Raw genomic sequence first — 18,921 nt, forward strand, 5'->3', positions numbered from 1 at the left:
AGACCACAGTAAGTGTTCACATCAGTGGAGGGATTGGAATCAGACCAGACAGGAGATACGTAGGAAATGCATGATTGCATGGAGTCCTGGTTTTGTCCCCCCGGCCCCCCTCCAAAAAAAAGGTTGGGAGAAGACACAGTGAGAAAGCAGGGTGGGGTGGCAAGGGCCCGACCAAAGCTGAAGCCTGGTGAGTTCAGAGGAAGACCAGGTTGGGGGCAGGAACCCAGAACCAGTGACTGGAATGTCACAAGCCACCTTCCTTAGAGGTGGCTGCTTCTCCTCAAGAAAAGACCACTGCTTAGCCTCTTCCCCTCCGCTCTCTGCCCTGCTGCCTTGAATCAGGATGCCGGGCACACAGATTCCTTTTTTAAGGGAGAAATATTTCTGAAAATGCTGAGAAGATTCCCTCAACTGACTTTGACCACTAGCTTGGTGGTGATTTAATACCGTCAAAGAAGGTGGGCAAGAAGGTGTTAGTTTCTACTTCATTTCTGAAAATAAAACCATCCCAAACCTAAGTCCTCAGGTGTCTGCATTATATGCCCTCATGAAATGATTATTCCAGTTTCTAAGCTATATTTACAATATAATTGTGTTATTGTCCTTTCTCTTATAGCCCTGTGGGTTCTTTCCTGGCTCCATATATCTGGGTCTTGATTAGAAATCCATGCTAACCAACTTAAGGTTGGTTATTGGAAATCCATGGTGACTGACAGAACAAATGAAATCTCTCTGTGTTGAGTCAGCAGAACCTGCATCCTACTTGTGCCAGGAAAGGCCTCTGAGGTTTGGGGAATTTGAAAAATTTACGGGCTTCGCTTATAGACACAACATCCAAACGGCTTCCAGTAGGAAGCAGGGAGTGGATGTACATCCCATACTCTAGTGCTCACGTCACCAGGATTCTGGAGGGCATTTTTCTGTGATGCTTCTCTCTTTTTACCTTAAGCCCAGCAATTACAATGTAACCACATGGCCAGAGGCACTGGCAATGTAAAAACAGAGCTATTACAACTTGGAAGGAAAGATAAAAAGTGACAGTGAGTAAGTCAGGAAGGCAGTGAAGCTCCCACTGGCACCCTTCCATCCACTGTCAGCCTGGAGGTCACACTATAATCTTAATGGCCCTGGCTGCTGGCTGGATCAAGAGAGCCGTCTGAGCGCAGACTCCATGTAGCCTTTCTCTCTTTCCCCAAATCCCCAGGAATGATGGGAAATGTGTTTTTTAAAAAATCCTCAAGCATGTTAGAAAGCAAGGATTGATTTTTGTGTACCAGGGACCATGAGCAATCATAGAAAAGGAAAGGCAGGTTTTTTTCTCCCTGAAAAAGAAAACCACAGTTCTGAATGCATACAGAAGGAAGGTGCTAGAAAACAAAGAAGGGGACTCGGGGGTGCTGCAGTCAGAGGTGCTGGCCAGCAGGCCAGGAGGGGACCAGGTACTTGGGTCCGATATGCAGCCTAGAGCTCTGTCATTGGCCGGGAGAACAGAAAGCCCAAGTGAGATTGTGAGCCAAGAAAGAGCCACACAACTCAAATCTAAAAAGAATTTACAGGTGAGGAAACAGCGTTAATCCAGCAGACAAAAATGTATCTTAGAATGAGTAGTATAAATATCCTCAGAGAGAGCAAGAAGATTTCCTATCATTAAAGAAACAATACATTTCATCACCAGAATAAAAATCTCAACACATAAGCCAAACACCGCAGTGGACACAGCTGAAGGATAAATTAGTGAGCTGGAAAACTGAGCTGAAGAACCCCTGCAGAACTGCACTCTCTGATAGGGCAGCCACAGCCACACGAGCTACTGAGCACCAGAAATGCTGGCTCGTGCGAATCTGAGATGCGCTGTAAGTGTAAAATATGTACCAGATTTTGAAAACTTCGTAAAAAGAATAGTCATCATCTCAAATATATCCTTTAAAAATACTGATTACAAGTTAACATGTTTTGGGTACACTGGGTATATAAAATATGTTATGAACATGGATTGCACCCATTTCTTTTGACTTTTCTGATCTGTCTACAAGAAAATCTAAAACTACATATGTGATTGCGTTACATGTCTAGTGGACAGAGCTGCTCTAGGACAGAGTGCAAAAGGATGGGGAGAGTAAAGCAAGTTAGATATGGAAGACAGATCCAGATGAATCAGCATCTGTCTCTCCTTGCAGAAGGAGAGAAAGAATAGAGAGGAAGAAACATGGAATTAGAGGAAAAATGTCCAGACCTGAATAGCTACATGAGACCTCTGATTGGAAAGAGCCGGTGATACCGAGGGAAGCATTCCTACTGAAGGTGGAAACAAGGTGACGGTGTCTACTTTAATTGTCACCATTTAACATGGTCCTGAAGGTTCCAGCTGATGCAACAACACACACACACAAAAAAAAAGCAAAGAAAGAGATATTTTCTACCTGCAGGTGAAATAACCACCTATATACTCTCCCATCACTCCACTTCTGAAAGACCTGGTGTCCACAGGGCTTCTCCATGTCTGGCCACCAAGGCCTAGACAAAAGTAGGACCCATCATTAAAGAGCTGATAGAGTTCCTCACCAAAATAAAAAACTGAACATGTACGTCAAACACCACAATGGATGCAGCTATAGGTCCCCCTTCCGGCGCAGGCCTGTAACGATCCAGGAAGCGCTGACCCGAGCAGCCAAAAGAACTGAGAATAAAGCCGTCACTCCTGGACTAAGTGCTGTCAGGTTCATGGGGAGGGTGCTTACCGACGGATGGCACTGGCAAACTCGGCAGCCAGCTCACTGTCGCTGCACGTCGTCCTGAGTTCAGCCAGTGACAGAGCTGGGGAGGCAGCGTCAGCACACTCCTGAGGACAGCAAACAAATTTGTGTTAGACCTGGAGTCAAGCCTGAGGACCTTATACGTGCATGTCTCTCTGTGGCAGAACACGGGGAGGTAACAACTGCAGCCCTGCCCCAGGTATCCGTGACCTCCGCAGGCTGGCCAGGGATGGGATGATGAGACCCTGAGCGCTCCCTGGGAGCCAGGCGCCGGTCTGAACGCTCACACACACCTCCTCTCATTTAATCATTGTGAAGACCCTCTGAGGCAGATACCATCATCATCTGCATTTTACCAAGGAGAAAACCAAGGCGCAGAGAAGTCACACTGCCCCAAGTCACCAGCGAGGACATGATGGAACAGGGAATCAAAGCCAGGTCTCTGCTCTTCACCACTGTGTGAGCCTCTCGTAATTCACAAAAGGCAGCTGGGAAACAACACGAGAGAATCCTCAAGCCCCGTCCCACTTCTCCTGGGGAGAAAACCAATCTTCTCTACACTTAGGAGCATTGCTGGGCTCAGCGTAATCATCTGGAAAAGCCAGAAAGAGAAAAACAGATGTGCACCCCCCCACCCATGTCTCAGCATTAGCCAGGAACACTGACGTCATCTAAACCAAATCCTCTCACTCTACAGTGAGGAAATAAAGGGCCAGAACTTTAAAATCCCAAATCAAGTTAAGACAAGTCATGAAGCAGGGATCACACATCTGAGCGTTGTAGATAGAGGGCAGCAGCCACGCTGCATAGTAAAGTGGCCGGGGAAGGTGACGCTCATCATATAATTTGCTTAACAGACACGTACTGAGGATCTACTACACCCCAGGCTTAAGAATAAAAAGCTTGTGATCTGTTGCAGGAGACAGAACATAAACAGAAAGCTATATCGCAACGGGATGAGAGCTACACAGGAGTCTGAATCCAGTGCTACAAGTGCAGATGGCAGGAGGGCACGGTATCTCCCTTAGCCCACTGTTACAGAAAGGCCACCACGCCCAGGGCTCCGGGCAGCAGCACATCAGATGGACACCCTTCCTCTGCCGTGCTCCCTTCCGCACTGCTCTCCCTCCCGCTCTCCTCTCCACCTCGCTGTCCTGCAGACCCAGCCCCCGTCCACCAGTCTGTGGACTCTGGGAGACGCCAACACTCTCTCTGTGTGATGCAACTCCTGTGTGATGTGAACATTTCCTAAGACTCCTTAAAGAAGGGACAGCTTTGTCTCACCCTGTGCCTCTCATTGAACACGCCTGGTAGTACCTGTTGCATAGAGACAAGAAGTGCAAAAACCTAACGTGACTTGGATAAGATCTGGGACCGAGCTTGTTGGCTGGAGGGAAGTTTTAAAACAAGCAGGACACCGACCCTATCTATGGAGCAAGAGAGGATGTGCTAGACCCAAATCTGGCCTGCCGCCTGTGTTAGGCCCACAGGCTAAGAATTGTTTTTCTAGTTTTAAAATCATGAATAAAAATTTTGTGATGTGTGGAAATTATATGAATTTCACATTTCAGTGTCCATAAATAAAGTGTTATCAGAACACAGGCACACCCATTTGTATTGTCTCTGCTTCCACAGTACAATTCTACAACAGCCGAGTTAAGTAGTTGTAGCAGAGCATGACCTGAAAACCCTAAAATACTGACTATGTGACTACAGTTTGCCGACTCTGGCTCTGGACTGTTTGCTTCACCTACCAACAAATAAGACCAAATGAGAAGCCCAGAAGGGAGATTTTATTGAAATAGTAAATAGTTCCAATATTTGAAAGAGAATCAGCTTACTCTAAATTCATTACCTGAACAACACAAGGTACTCTCATAAAGCGTCTTATTCTAATGTAAGAAATTTTTCTTTTTTAAAAAAATCATCTGGCTTTTTCCGTCAGAGATTTCTGTACTTTGAAGCCATTCCACAAAACACGGTGCTTCCCCCAGTCAAAATAAAACCAAGAACCAGGGGGAAATGCTCAGTTCATGGGCCTTCTGGCAAGAATCTAAATCCATTTCCACCACACCCTAAGAGCACACACAGACACACTGGAGCTCTGTCTCTCAGTCTCTGCCCCCAAGTGACTGCTAACAAACTCAAAAGGCTATACAAAGATTTTAAAAGTGTAGGCATGGAACAGAAAACCCATCTCCCTGAGCCCAGGTCCTGCCATATGAAACAGCACTGCCCACTCTGACCAGGCTCCCCAAACATCAGGCAGATGGTTTCACGGTGCACAGTAACCTCTCCAAAGCCCAAATTGTGTCACATCATCCCCTGGGGCAAAGCCTCTGTTTGATTCCTTGCTGTCCTCGGGAGAGCACAGCCGGCTGACTTCTGCAGCCAATATATCAATTCCTCTTCCCTCCGGGCTGTTCCATCGGCCTGCAGTGGACATTCTTCCCTCCTGCAGCCCTCTTCATCAGGCGAGCTCCCACTCTCCCCTGAGTCTCAGTTCAGGAAACCTGTCCAAAATCTCCAAAGCGGGATCCTGGGTCCTGCCTGTCCCCTCCCAGCACACTTAGCATGGATCCTAGCTCTCGGGACATTGTGTCACTGTGTTATGATCCTCTGTTCGCCCATCAGTGTCCCCCACTGGAATGTAAATTCCTGGACACCTTGCCAGGACCCAACCACATTTATCAAACGAATGGATGAATGAGAAGCAGCCGGGGTCTCGGGAGAGCTGGCCCAGCCAGTGCCACGGCCATGGACGCCCTTGGCTTCTTCGTAGGTGAGAAGTGGGCAGAATGTAGCTGTGGCCCTTTGGGAAGCATGCTTCAGAGCCTTAGCTTTTTAGGGAGTAACGGTTCACTGCCACACGGCATTGGCAAGTGGCTTTTCCCCCAGGGACACGACTCTCCTGGAGAGACCCCTGCATTCGGGCTGCGAGAAGCCGCGCATTAGACCATCAGGTCAGCAATGCCTGGGCCTGAAACAAACTGGAGTCAGGAGAAGCTGGCGTTTATTAGGAACAAAAAACAGAGTACACAGAATTTCAGTGCCCTGGGACAAGGAATATAATTCTTTTGAGTCCAGAGCTTTCTTCCCTCCAATACAGTATTTGGTATAACTGAGGTACAGTATGACGGAATAAACTTGGGTTCTAGAAAAAAGGACTAGTGTAGTGGGCAAATGGTGAGTTTGCAAGACTACATCACCTAACAGCCCACTGTGTGTGACACCCCCTGTGTTATCCAGAGTCTGCCTTCCTCCTCCTCTGCCTCAGGCCGCTTCCTGCTTCCCACCTCATTGGTGGCAGAAATGCCAACAGAAGTGGAGGAGGCAACACAGATGAGAAGAGAATGGCCTGTTCACCAAACTGGGGTTAAATCCCTCTTCTGCCTTTGATGAGAAATGAGACCCTTCACTTCTTCTGACCCTCATTTTCCTTTTCTCAGAGTGATGTGCGATTGGTACAGAAGTGATCCACAAATGATGGCTGTTGTGTGAAACGGAGTAGACAAAGGAGGTGAGACCAGTATCAGATTATTGGACAACTGCACAGCTCACTCCCTCGATAAGACTACGATATGTAAAAATGATTTCACCGTTACATAAAATGAGATTAAAGAAAAAAAAGGCAGATTTGGTTTCTTTGCATTCAAATGTCACCTTCTTTTAGATAATCTAGAATGGCTTACAGTTCCTACAAATCAGGGAGCTGAGGCACAGGGCGGTGAGTGGCGGGGGAAGGGGCAGGAAGTGAGGCCGGATCCCGGCGCCGCAGCGCCGCCCTTCGCCCTACCTTGCCGGGCTTGTCCTTGCCACTGCTGCTGGTGGAGCCCAGGGACCGCATGCGCTGCTCCTTGTGCTCCTCCACCTCCGACTTCAGGTGCTCAATGTGCACGAGGTAGGCCTGCTCCTGGGCCTCCCGGGTGCTCAGCTTCAGCTCCAGGGCCTTCTTCTCTTTCTCCAGTAGGTAGAGCTGGGCCTTCAGCTCGGCCATCTCCTCCTACGGAGCACAGAGCATGTAAGGCGCCCAGCGTGGGAGAGCGGGCGGGGCGTGGGAAGGCAGGTGAGCCGGGAGGTCGTCTGCGGCGACAGCCACGGACCTGCGGGAGTTAGCCCCTTGCAGCTGGGGCTGAGAGGACGGGGAGGAGACATGACATCTGTCGCCACGCATTTGAAGGACTGACAGGTGGACAAAGCCATGCGCTGTGTCACTCCACGGACTGGTACTCAGAAAAATGGGTAGAAGATACAGGCAAGCAGGCTGTGGGTCACTGTAAGGAGAACCTGTCTAACAACTGGAACACTCCCCGCCCCTCCCATGGGCACAATTCATTGTTCTGGGAACCAGTGTGCACAGGCTAAGCTTCATCAGTCAGAGTGGCCATAAAGGAGGGTCACCCACACAAGGCTGGGTCTGACGAGGTCCTTTCCAATTCCCATTTCCTTTTCCATCTTCCATAGCCCCAATCTACGTATTTTATCACCCCCAGTGGCACCCCTGGTGCCCTGCAGCTGAGCCAGACAGGTGGGGAGCGCCTACAGCAGCAGTATCACCCCCAGCTCCTATCTACTGCAGGCGGCCTGAATGAAATCAATAGAAGCAAGAGTCCTTCACAGGTGACTACTCATCAGGTAACTTCTCTAAGTATCTTAGAGAACTCAAGAGTATTTTGTGGAGAATAAGTAGTGACTCCAAAATGGGACAATGCCATGCAGGACCAGGAGCCAGGTAACAATGATCACCAGCAGCATTTAGTGAACATGTAACACTGTTTTAAATGTGTACATAAAGTGACCCATTTAATCCTCCCAACCTGAGGTAGGTATTATGAGTACCTCCATTTATGGATGGGAAGCTGAGGTATGCAGAGGAAAGCCCAAGTACTGGGTAAATTGTGGAGCCAGGGTTTCAACCCAGGTCGCCTGGCTCAGAGCCCAGGCTGTCGTCGCCCCCTTCCACGGTGAGCGTGTGCATGACTCTTGTACCCTCACCTCTGCTGGAGGGTGAGTCCACCACTACCTGACCACCAGGTCAGCCTCTCAGATCTTACGTAAGAGGATTCTTCATAGTGCTGAGTCACTGCCTTGAGAGGAATTCACCCAGGTCACTAATTCACCAAGATCACCCCCGAAGTGCCCCTTACCTGAGGTAATGAGCCACAGGCCTACTGTGCGCTCCTGGATAAGACTGCTCATCCTTCAATGAGGGGAAGGACCTAGAGGGCACCCACTCTGACTTGTAACACTCAGGGCGGGGGGGCCACTAGACATAGACAAGGCATTGTGCTCAGTGACTGCTCAGACGACGCCAAACCTTTCCTAAAGATGAGATATAAAACCAGACTGAAAGGTGTTTCCATACACTGAAGTCCTCTCATCTTTTGCCATTAGAAGCAGGAGTATGAAGGTTCTGGAAACATTGCATACTGAGCTAATGTAGAGTCACACCCAGAAAAACATATAAATGCAAACTTAAAAGAAGGAAAGATGAATCCATGGGTGCCAGAAATGAAGACGGAATGCCTCCTGGGGGAAGGGGAGGGGTCGGTCGTGCTGGCCAGCAAAGGCTCAGACCAGTATGGCGACCCTGGGACCTGGGCTTTTAGAACCTATGCAAGGGCAGGGGACAGAGCCAGAACTGAGACCTCAATGAGCCAGGACTCTCAAAGTGAGCCTGCCTACAGAAAGAGACTAGGAGACTTCCTTTTTCTAGATGGGGCAGAGAAACTTGTCATCACTCAGGCTCGAGGTGGGAAAAGAGAGAAAAGTCTTTTGAGGAAGCTGAACCACAAACTTGTGTCATGTGATGTGGAACAGGAATCCTAAGCCAAGAACACGAGAAAAACTCATCCTAAACCTCTAAAACCCACGGGTGCCAATAGATCTAACGAAGCACAGAACCATTGTGTAGAGACATGTTCAACCCAGGACCCACAAGCCCCCATGGAAGACACAAGCTGCCCTGAAGATGAGCTGGTACTAACATTCTCCCCCCAACACACATGCAAGAAGAAAATGGAAATGAATCACGTTGAGGCAGAATCAGGATTGATGAGAACCAGAAATAACAAGTGAAAAATTAGAAGATAAATATTTAAAACAGAGAGAAAAGGAGTCATAATGAAAGGATATGATATTCAAAAAAGAAGAGTGGATCTGAAAAGGAACCAAGTCAATCATATAGAAATGAAAAGGTGTTTACTAACGATAATGTGCAAGAAAAAAGAAAAAGAAAAGAAAAAGACTTGAGTTTCTCAGCAGTCGTATGCTAGAACAAAAGAGTGAAATCCAACGTAATCTTCTGCTAATGGATTTGGTACGGGTGAACATGCATCCTTGACCACACTGCTAGGGACACACAGGGAAGGGAGAGGTCTGATGTTTATCCTACAAAACACGCACAGGAAGGGAAACAGGAAACCAAGCCAGAACGCTAGCAATGGCTGCCCCTGGATTATGATATTATGGGCTGGTTCTATCCCAGCTTTTTATAACTCCTACTCTTTGAGAAAATTTCTATGATGTGTACACATTTTATTTTCAAGTAGCAAAGGGAATATTAGTGCTTTTATTCCACCGAAAACGTCTTTCTGGGCCTGAATAACAGTGAATTTATCGTACAACATATTGGCCTGAATATAAAAAGGAAATCCTTAGTCTCTGGCCAAAGGAAGGGCACGTTTGGAATAAACAATGGAAGGGCAGCCTCACAGCTCATGCCACGGGTGCAAAGGCCCACAAACAGGGCTCCTGATTGGAAGAAAAACGCACTGAGATGCTGGCCCCAATGCCTGGCTGATGGGCAATGAGAAATCAGCCAACGGTGCATGAGGTTCCCCACAGGGAGCAGAAGGCAAGTCTGAGCTCAGTGGGTGGGACTGAGATAGCCAGCCTGGAAACAAAGGGGTGATTCCTGCCTCTGTTGTCGCTGCCCAAAGTCTTTCCGGGCTTAACCTTGAGCTGCCACTGGGGGCAGGGATGTGCTGAGCAAGTCACCCTGAGTGTGTTGGGGATGCCCGCTGCTGATGGCTCCTCTCCCCTCCATGAAGGGGGCAGAACCAGAGGTGGGCCTGCTCTTTCTTCTGAGGGCAGTGCTGGTACAAACAGGAGAGACCAGTTACCAACTCTTAACTCAGCACCACTGTGATCCACTGTGGCCTAAGGGACCTGCCTCTGGTTTCACAACTGATGGTGACGAGCTTTAGCCTGAGAGCTCCTCCCTCAGGTCTCAAATCCCGGGAACTGGGAACACGGCAGAACCCAAGGCTGTGCAAATCAGGCCTTTGCACACAGGAGGGCAGAGCTTGGGGCCAGGGCTCCCAGGCCAGACTCCCCGTTATGGGCTGAGTGGGCTCCATATGCTTCCAAAGAGACAAGGTGTCAGGACACCAGGGCTCATACGATTCTGTACCTGGCCTCACCTTGCTCTCCTCCACCTCACATTAGCATTAGCAGAATGTGACGCCAAGAAGCACTTGTAAGCTTCTGGAGACTGGGGTCCTTTTGGATGGACATGGGCTGCTCCAGCCTGCAGAGGTCTGAGCTGGCTGGCTTCTCGTGGAGAATGAGATGTCTCAAAATTGGGCACCCCGGCGTATTCTCCAGAGTTCAAAATCACCCCTCCAGAAACACGTCCAGCCCAAGTGACCCCCTGACATATTGGAACTGTCCTTGTCTACAAACGAGGCTCTGGCTCTCCTTCGGGGGGGAGGTGACTGAGCACAGATGGGCTTGATTTCTCATCACGGGCTGACCCGCTTTCAGGGCCTTTTTATACAGGCCTTGTCTCGAATGGGCCCCTGCCCATGGGGATACCTTCATGGCCATCAGCTCCTGCATCAGCACGGCGTTTTCGAGATCCAGCCGCTGGCTGTCTCCCCGGGGCTTGACGTCGTAACTGAGAGGATCGATGTGGACGCTTTCCAGCTCCAGCATGGTCAGTTTGACCGCGGCCCTGTCATTCTTGAGCTGCTGGATATAATCCTTCAGCCTTTGCTCATCTTCTTTAGTAAACTCTGTGTCGCAGCTACTGGCTGTAGAGCTGGTTGTGCTGAGAAGAAAGACAAAGAAAACGCATCACATTTCCCAGTCAGTGCTAGCAGGTCCTTTTTCCTCACTCTTCTCCTCCACACTCTGTATCTCCAACGATACTCAGATGGCAGTCCACAAAAAAAAAAAAAAAAAAAAAAAGCATTCTTCATGGCACAGTGAACCGATACCGCCTTTTAGGAAATGAATATGAAGAATAACAGAAATGTGTACACCCTTTAACACAATGGTGTGGATGTTATGAATGAATTCTAAGAAGTAGTTCCACAAAAACAACAAGATACACACATACAAAGGTGTTTCATGGAAGGTAGGGTTTAGTGAGCTACAGTACAAAGTAAAAGAAGGGAAATTATATGGACATTACAGTAGCAATTATGACAACGGTGGAGATATTTTAACTGAGGAAATAAAATTAAAAATCATTCATGTGTAATAAAAACAGGTGTATATATGGACAGGACTTTAAAAAAGGGACATGTTAAAGGGGTCAAAGCCCAAGTTGAAAAAGAAAATACCTACGACGTGACATTAAACGGCTTGCCTGGTTAAGAGGCTGAAAACTGGTGCAACTGGATCCAGGCCACAGCCTTCTCATTCCATAGCCCTGTCTCCCCAAGATTCCTGTTACCAGGAGCTGTGCCAGAAGCAAGAAGTGGCATCCGCAGGCTGTTGGCTGCCCTGATCGCAGGCCTACCCTCCTCACCTCACACGAGAACAGAGGTCACGAGGCCCCCAACTCGGCAGACGTAATCTCCCCATAATCTAGGTGTGACCAGGGTCCATTCTACTCTTTAACGTGACATTTATCAAGCTGGCTGTGTACATGAGAAAGAGAACACCTCAGAGTTTGGGGTGGTCTTTAAGTCAGAGAACTCCTACTAGGATAGGAAGCTCCTGAACCCCAGAAACGCAATCACCCCAGGGAGAAAGGTCAGCTGACCAACACACAATACCTCTTCAGAAGCTACGACAGTTAATTTCATGTATCAACTGGGCTACGCTACGGTGCCCAGTTGCTTGACCAAACACACATCTTAGATGTTGCTACAAAGGTAGTTTATGGTTTATGGATATGATTACAATTTAAATAGTAGACTTTGAGTAAAGCAGATTAACCTCCCTAATGTGGGCAGGCCTCATCCAATTACTTGAAGACTTTAAGAGAAAAGTCTGCGTCTCCAGAGAAAGGAAATTCTGCCTCCGGACATTCTCCAGACGCAACACTGCAACACCAACTCTTCCTTGGCGCTTCTGCCTGCCTGCCCTGCAGATTAGGACTTGCCAGCTCCCATAATCACATGAGCCAATTCCTTAAAATCCATCCACCCTTCCATTCACATACTCGTGTGCACGCACACACCCATACCACACCCCACTGGTTCCATGTCTCTGGAGAGCCTAATACAGAGGTACTACCTTTACCTGTGAGCCCCGCACCTTACCCCCTTGGTGGATGCAGAGGAAGCATCCTCTGTGCCTATTTGTAAAATGAAGGCAACCACAGTCGACACTTCGTAAGGTTGCGGTGAGGATTAAATGTGGTAAAATGAACGTGTTTACCATAGTGCCCAACACATAGTAAGCACTCAATAAATGCAGCCAATCATTCATTCATTTAAGAAATACGGGAGTGCCTCCTTCTAGGCCCTAGAAAAGTCCCTGTCCTCATGGAACTCATATTCTAATAGAGGAGACAGGCAAGTAAAACATACGAGACAGTGAGACGTAGCATGGAGAAGAATGAAGCAGTTATAGGGAATGCAAAGAGGAGATGGATTATCCTTGGAAATAGTTGTAGGGATGGCCTGTAGGATACAATTACACTTGAGTAGACCTAAAGGAGGGAAGAAAGGGAGCCATGTGGATGTTTGGAGGAAGAGTGATCCAGGCAGGGGACTTGGAAAATACAAAGGCCCTGAGGCAGCAAACTTGGCCAGCAACATTGAGACTGGCTGCAACGGAGTCAGCTAGGGGAGAGGGAGGGAGAGAAAAGGTCAGAGAGGAAGGTGTGTGCGGGAGGAGGCAGGCTGCCAGGTCATACAGGGTTTTATAAGTGTTCTTTTTCTCTAGAATTAGAAAGGAAGTCTTTGGAGGGTTTGTAACAGAGGAGTGACATGGCCTGCCTTACATTTTAACGGGATCCCTCCGGCCACTGTACTGAGGAGAGCTTCAGGGAGGCAAGGAGACCAGAATTATTGCAACCATCTTGGGGAGAGATGGTGAGAGCTGGGAAGGTAGGAAGGAGGGTAAAATTATTCATCATCATTGCTGTTTTCCAAGTTGTATTTTACAAAAGATGAGAAGGGAGACGCAGCTACCCTGCAGTTGGAACACTTCAGGTGCAATGAAGAAATAAAGCAGCTCAAGAGAAGCATGAAAGAGCAAAGAGTACGCCCAGCACAGGGCACAGGAGAGCCTGGCGAGGCGTCTGAGGATGACCTCTGCCCAGGAAGAGAGTCTTAGCCAAGGGAGAAAACAAGCCCCATCCCTGCCCCGCCACAGCTCACAGCATCTCAGAGTTTTTCAGTAACGAGCTCAAGATATGCCTGCAAATAGCTCGGTGGTAGGCAAAACCATTGCAGTAGTACTCAGAGCTCTCCTTCATGGACTGTCAACCTTGACATGGAGGGACAGACATCTAACGCTCCACAGAAAAAGGAGCAACAAAATGAAAGCAAACTGGAGTGGTGGCATCATTCACGAAGCATTCCACAGGGCTGAGTGTGAGAAGCGCTCAGGGTGTATGTAGCATGTTTGGACAGCCGGGAAATAGCAACGTTTCCCTTCCAGTGAGGTGGGAGACGACTTCAGGTAAGAAATCCTTTCCCGTGAAGCTGGGACTCACTTTACAACCCTAGTGCGCCCTTTCATTACGAATTTAAATATACGGAATAACCATGTACCTACCACCCTGATGACCTTTCTGTCATATTTTCTTTGGAGTACTTTTTTAGAAATACAACATTTAGACTTGAAGCACTGTTTATTTACTTTCACTTTAAAAAGGAATTTCAAAATTCAAAGAGCCCTAGAAGCTAGAGTTCTCTAATGATTCTGCAGGCACTGAAGTGATAATATTTTGGCAGATTTTCCATTTCGCAAGGCTGGTCTACCCCACTGGTTGCTGAAGCGTAGTCACTCGGTTGGCCACAGCAGCATAGCTGGGAACTTGTCAGGAATGCACATTCCCAGGCCCCATCTCCAAGACCCCCAGGAACTGGGAACCTTGCAGTGGGGCCCAGCAAGCTGTGTTTTAACTCACCCTCTCAGTGACTATGAGGCACAGCCAGGTTTGAGAACAGGTGGCTACCCCATAGAATAAGTGGGCATTTGCACTGTAGCCTGTGAGGTAATGCACCCTCCCAGATTCTCTAGGGAGAGGCCGCTATGCTCTTGGGCTGATGGGGGCGGGGGGTGCCAGTGACCATGAACAGGTTTCTGACATCAGACAGACCTGAGTAAATGTACCTTCTCTGCCTCTGCCCACCTTTATGGCTCAGAGTAAATTACCCAAGCTTTCTGCACTGTGGTAAAGTGGGGATACTAATGGTTCCCAAGTCACCAGGTTGTGGAAAGGAGACAATGGACCCAGAAGAAGGCAGAACCAGCGAGTGCTGTCAGATCGCACTGAAGGAGGAGGAGGGATGGTTGTACCAATGGCCCCACAAGGCCCAACACCAGACTCAGGGACTCCCTCCAGGGACGTCAGCCACTTAGCAGGTCATCTGGACTGTCCCCTCCCCGTCTGAGGGAGACACAAAGAAGCAAGTGCTTGACCAGACTTGAGAAACTACCTCGAACTGTCTGGAAGATGCAAACATGGGTGGGCTCAGGCTGACAGGCTTTGGGGTATCCTGGAACCCTCTAGGACCGGGAGCCTAATCCCCCGCCATGTGGGGAAGGCTTTTGTTTCACCATCTCTGCTAAGGGTATGGTTTTCAGGACGGAAGAAAAAAAAGAAAAGAACAAAACATTTCCTTGCATAGATCCCACCATGTCAGAAGCGCAGAGCTTCAAAACGCTTTTACCAGGGGAAAGTTTCATTTCCAGATAAGCACCACAGCCCCTCTGGCTTCTCTCTCCCCCTTCCAGGAGGCCAGCCGGGAACAGATCAGGCGAGGTTAACTGCAATTCTGCTTGGTGCCCTTAATGCTGTGGAATATGATTATGACAGTGGTAAAGAGGGGAAGCCACTGGCCTTTCCTCTGGTCTCCTGCAGACAAAGGCGCTGCCGGTCCCCTGAGGGCACGCTGCTGGGGCCCGGGAAGGGTTAAGTCATCCATTAACTGTCCCAGCTTGGAATGCTGGATGATCTCAGTTGTCAAGAGAGAATAAATCACTTTCCGTGTGGGCCGAGTCACTCCTCTTCTCCAGCGGGGGAGGCAGTACGTGTTTTCTGAGAGGGACTGTGGAAAGGGCTGCAGATGAAAACATACAACAAACCACAAAACAAAAAACCCAGCCCACTCCAGGATGGTGGAGCTGTACATTTTTGCATTTTGCTCTGGTTTTTCGAGGAGCTGGGCCAGGTCGCATGGATTTGTCTTTTCTGTGATGCTCTGCCTGAGCTCCACTCATGCTGGCTTTGCTCTGTATCTGTTAGCTGCCAGTGGATCTTTCTGCACACCACACCCCGGTGGCCTGCAGCCGGGGGAAGCCCGCACTGGCCAGGCCTGGGACACCCTACCCTCTGCCTGCCATGGCCACAATGGAACACGGATGCCAGTTTATTCAAACAGCCGTTGAGGACTGGCCCAGTGGCTCAGGTGGTTGGAGCCCCATGCTCCTAACACCGAGGTCGCCGGTTCAATTCCCACATGGGCCAGTGAGCTGCACCCTCTACCGCTAAGATTGTGAACAATAGCTCTCCCTGGAGGTGAGCTGCTGTGGGCTACCGTGAGTGGCCAGTGGCCACTGGCCAGCAGCCGGGGAGATCTGCTGTGAGTGGCAGACCAGTGACCGAGTGCCTCAGCCCGGGGGAGCGCAAAGGCTCATAATACCAGCATGGACCAGGGAGCTGGGTCCTGCACAACTAGACTGAGAAACAACGGCTTGAACCGGAGTTGGGGTGGGGGGAGGACGGAAGAAGGGGGAAAACAACAACAACAACAAAAACAGCTGTTGATTTCAAATACCCTCTCTCTCTTCTTCTCCACCATGTCCCATCCTCATCTTCAAGACAACTTCCCATCCTGCTTTTTAGAAGAAAAGTCCATTTTTGTCTTTGGAGAGAGATAAAAGGGCGTTTCTTTTCCCCTGAAAACCAGAGGATTTTTTGATTTTTCCTGAAGTTTTTATCGTTTTATCTGGCCCCAGTTGAGATCTCATTGCACCAAGGAGCAGCTCTTTTTCAGAAGGAAAGTACCATGGGACGGGTCTTCAATTGTGCTGAGCACTTGAAATGTATTTGGAGGAGGGGGTTGGCCCAGGTGACACTTGGCCACGTCAGCCAGTCCTAAGTGGCTCCAGCCCTCTGAGCAGAAGGGTGGACCTTGTCAACTGCCCAGGTCTTTCAGTGTTGTGCTGGGAGTATACACGCATTCTCTTTCTCTCCCTCTCTTTCTCTCTCTCCAAGTCTTTGTCATAAAGGACTAAAAACACTAAACACAATCCAAACTTCTGAGGTCAGTATGTCCTCGAATGATTATCAGAATTATCTAGGAGGAGACATGGAGATTAAATGAGGGAAAATTATGTAATGAAATACAGATATGGGAAAATCTGCTGTGAGATATAGAAAGTTCTCAAAAACTTCCTGGTGCCAGAAAGCGCTTAAGGACTTAGCTGAGAGTGGAAGTCAAAATGAAACCGAGATATTTAGGAGACAGATCCTATTTCTGCAGCCCCTTTTAAAGATGCCATTATAATTGTGTTCTAGGCCAGGCATCTCTAAAACAAATACCTTTTATCCCAAGACAGATACCGTTAGGTCTGACGGCCATACTGTTGCTAACAATTTCCCTGGCATTAGAAAAAGCAAACATTATAAATAACTTTCAACATCACTAACAAGTAAGAGCTACAAATTAAAATATTAGGGGTATTTTTAAAAATTTTTTTTTGCCTACAGATTAGCCAAATTGAAAAAATGTATAGTACCCAGTTTTAACAAGGGTGTAAGAAGGAGGCCCTCTCATGCACAGGCTGTAGGAAAAGAACTGGATCACGGATGGAGGGCTATTTGATATCTGAAACATTAATCATTTTGAGGCCAGCAAATTCTACTTATTAGAATAGGTCCCATAGAAATGGCACAAGAGCAGTTGGAAACTGTCCAAGGGCAGGTAGAAGAACAAGGATGGTTGCTGCATCAGTGTCCTAAAAGTGAAACACTGGATATGAACGTCTACCAAGTGGAAGCTGTTTAAATACATAATGGATTGCCAGCCAAAGGAAAACTGTACAACTACTGAAAAGAAGGATACATGGAAATATACATACGAGAGCTGACAATTAAGTTTGTGAACTCATTCTAGAAAAAGTGCTACAGACCTCATTGCTGAATATTGCTATGGTCACCTTCGAAGTACTCCCCTTGGGAAGCTATGCACCAATGCCAGTGCCAGGTCCACCCTTCAAAGCAATTTTGGGACTTTTTCTGGAATGGCCATCAGAGCTGTCGTCGTATTACCCTTGATGTCCTGAATGTCATCAAAATGTCTTCCTTTCAGTATTTCCTTGATCTTTGGGTAAAGAAAGAGGTCACTGGGGGCCAGATCAGGTGATTAAGGAGGGTGCTCGAATACAGTTATTTGTTTACTGGCTAAAAACTCCTTCACAGACAGTGCCGTGTGAGCCAGTGCATTGTCGTGATGCAAGAAGCATGAATTGTTGGCAAAAAGTTCAGGTCTTTTTACACGCAGCCTTTTCAGCACTTCCAAATAGAAAACTTGGTTAAGTGTTTGTCCATAATTCATAACGAAGAATCCCTCTGATATCAAAAAAGGTGAGCAACATTGTTGCAACAAGTCAGTGAACTTAATTGTCAGACCTCCTGACAATTGCTAAAATATGTATATTTTAGCATTTAGAAAAATGCTAAAAATATAACGCTAAGGGGAAAAAGCCAGTTTCAAGAGAGTCCACATGGTAGGATCCTTGTTAGGTTAAAAACTGGATGTAGTCACGGTTTTAAGGATGCCATGTTTTGGTCTGCTGAGTACACACCTTCTCTCTTCTTCTGGGACTGCACCGCAACTTTCTCTTCTCTATCCACGAGGCTCCTGTGGGAACTGACATGTCACAGATGACAGGTGTAGGCACATGAGCTCAGCAGGCAACACGTCCCTTCCCAGTATTTCTTACTTGACGACAGTGAAACCAACCAGCCTCGTGGACAAATGCAGCTGGTGTGCTGGTTTTGTCGTTGGGGACGAGGTGAGAGCTGAGTGCGGGGGCCGCACAGGCGGGTACAATCTGGCCTGGCTGTGCTCAGGTGCCTGGTTCCACTCGTGCTCGGGCTCACTGCAGCTCTCTGTCTGCAGCCTGGGTCTGCAGCTCCTGTGTGGCAGACCCAACCGCTATCCTTGCAGCAAGACCTCTTTTTGTGTAAGCTATCTGAGTCTTTTGTGTCATCTGTAATCCAGGATCTTCACGAATAAAAAATGGACAGTTAAATCTGTGTAAATATACCCCTAAACTGTTTGCAGTATCCTTTCCAGTGAGGATCGTAGCATGGAGAATTTTATGTAATGCTGGGTTTTAATGATTTATTTTTACAATTAATTCTTTTGCGATTACGAAGTTAGGTCTTATAGAAAAGCAAAAATAGCACTTTAGATCTCTATTTAGTTTTCATAGAACCTAAAAGATAAGTAACGAGGATGTTTGAGCAGGAAGACTTAGCACCGTGCTGTCATATTGGGAAATGCATCTGAGCTGGACTTCAGCATTTAGTAACACGTCTACGCATTAATGCCAAGATTTCAGATGGACTCTCCTGAGACTTGCATGGGGGACACACCTCTCTTTTTCAGAAAGAAGACGACTATTCCAACAGCCAGATCTGGTCCGACTCTCATTCCCTGCAGCTTGCTGACGGTGGTGGCACAGGCCTACCCCAACTGAATGGCTGTTTTAATCCCATTCATTTTAATGGACGTGATTCCACTGT

The 18,921-nt window shown here is 48.0% G+C and overlaps 1 protein-coding gene across 3 annotated transcripts in view; it reads right to left on the reverse strand.

Annotated features, from left to right (window-relative positions):
• Window positions 1–18,921, reverse strand: part of MCC (MCC regulator of WNT signaling pathway) — a 383,535-nt gene that overhangs the window by 12,837 nt on the left and 351,777 nt on the right. For all 3 annotated transcript variants that reach the window (XM_033110748.1, XM_033110747.1, XM_033110749.1), the window contains 3 exons: window positions 10,572–10,806; window positions 6,550–6,756; window positions 2,739–2,839 (listed from right to left, as the gene is read on the reverse strand). In XM_033110748.1, the coding sequence (XP_032966639.1) occupies window positions 2,739–2,839; window positions 6,550–6,756; window positions 10,572–10,806 (543 nt within the window). The remainder of the gene's footprint in view (window positions 1–2,738; window positions 2,840–6,549; window positions 6,757–10,571; window positions 10,807–18,921) is intronic.

This window comes from Rhinolophus ferrumequinum, chromosome 7 (assembly GCF_004115265.2).
Source record: "Rhinolophus ferrumequinum isolate MPI-CBG mRhiFer1 chromosome 7, mRhiFer1_v1.p, whole genome shotgun sequence".
In the NCBI taxonomy this organism is placed as follows: domain Eukaryota; kingdom Metazoa; phylum Chordata; class Mammalia; order Chiroptera; family Rhinolophidae; genus Rhinolophus; species Rhinolophus ferrumequinum.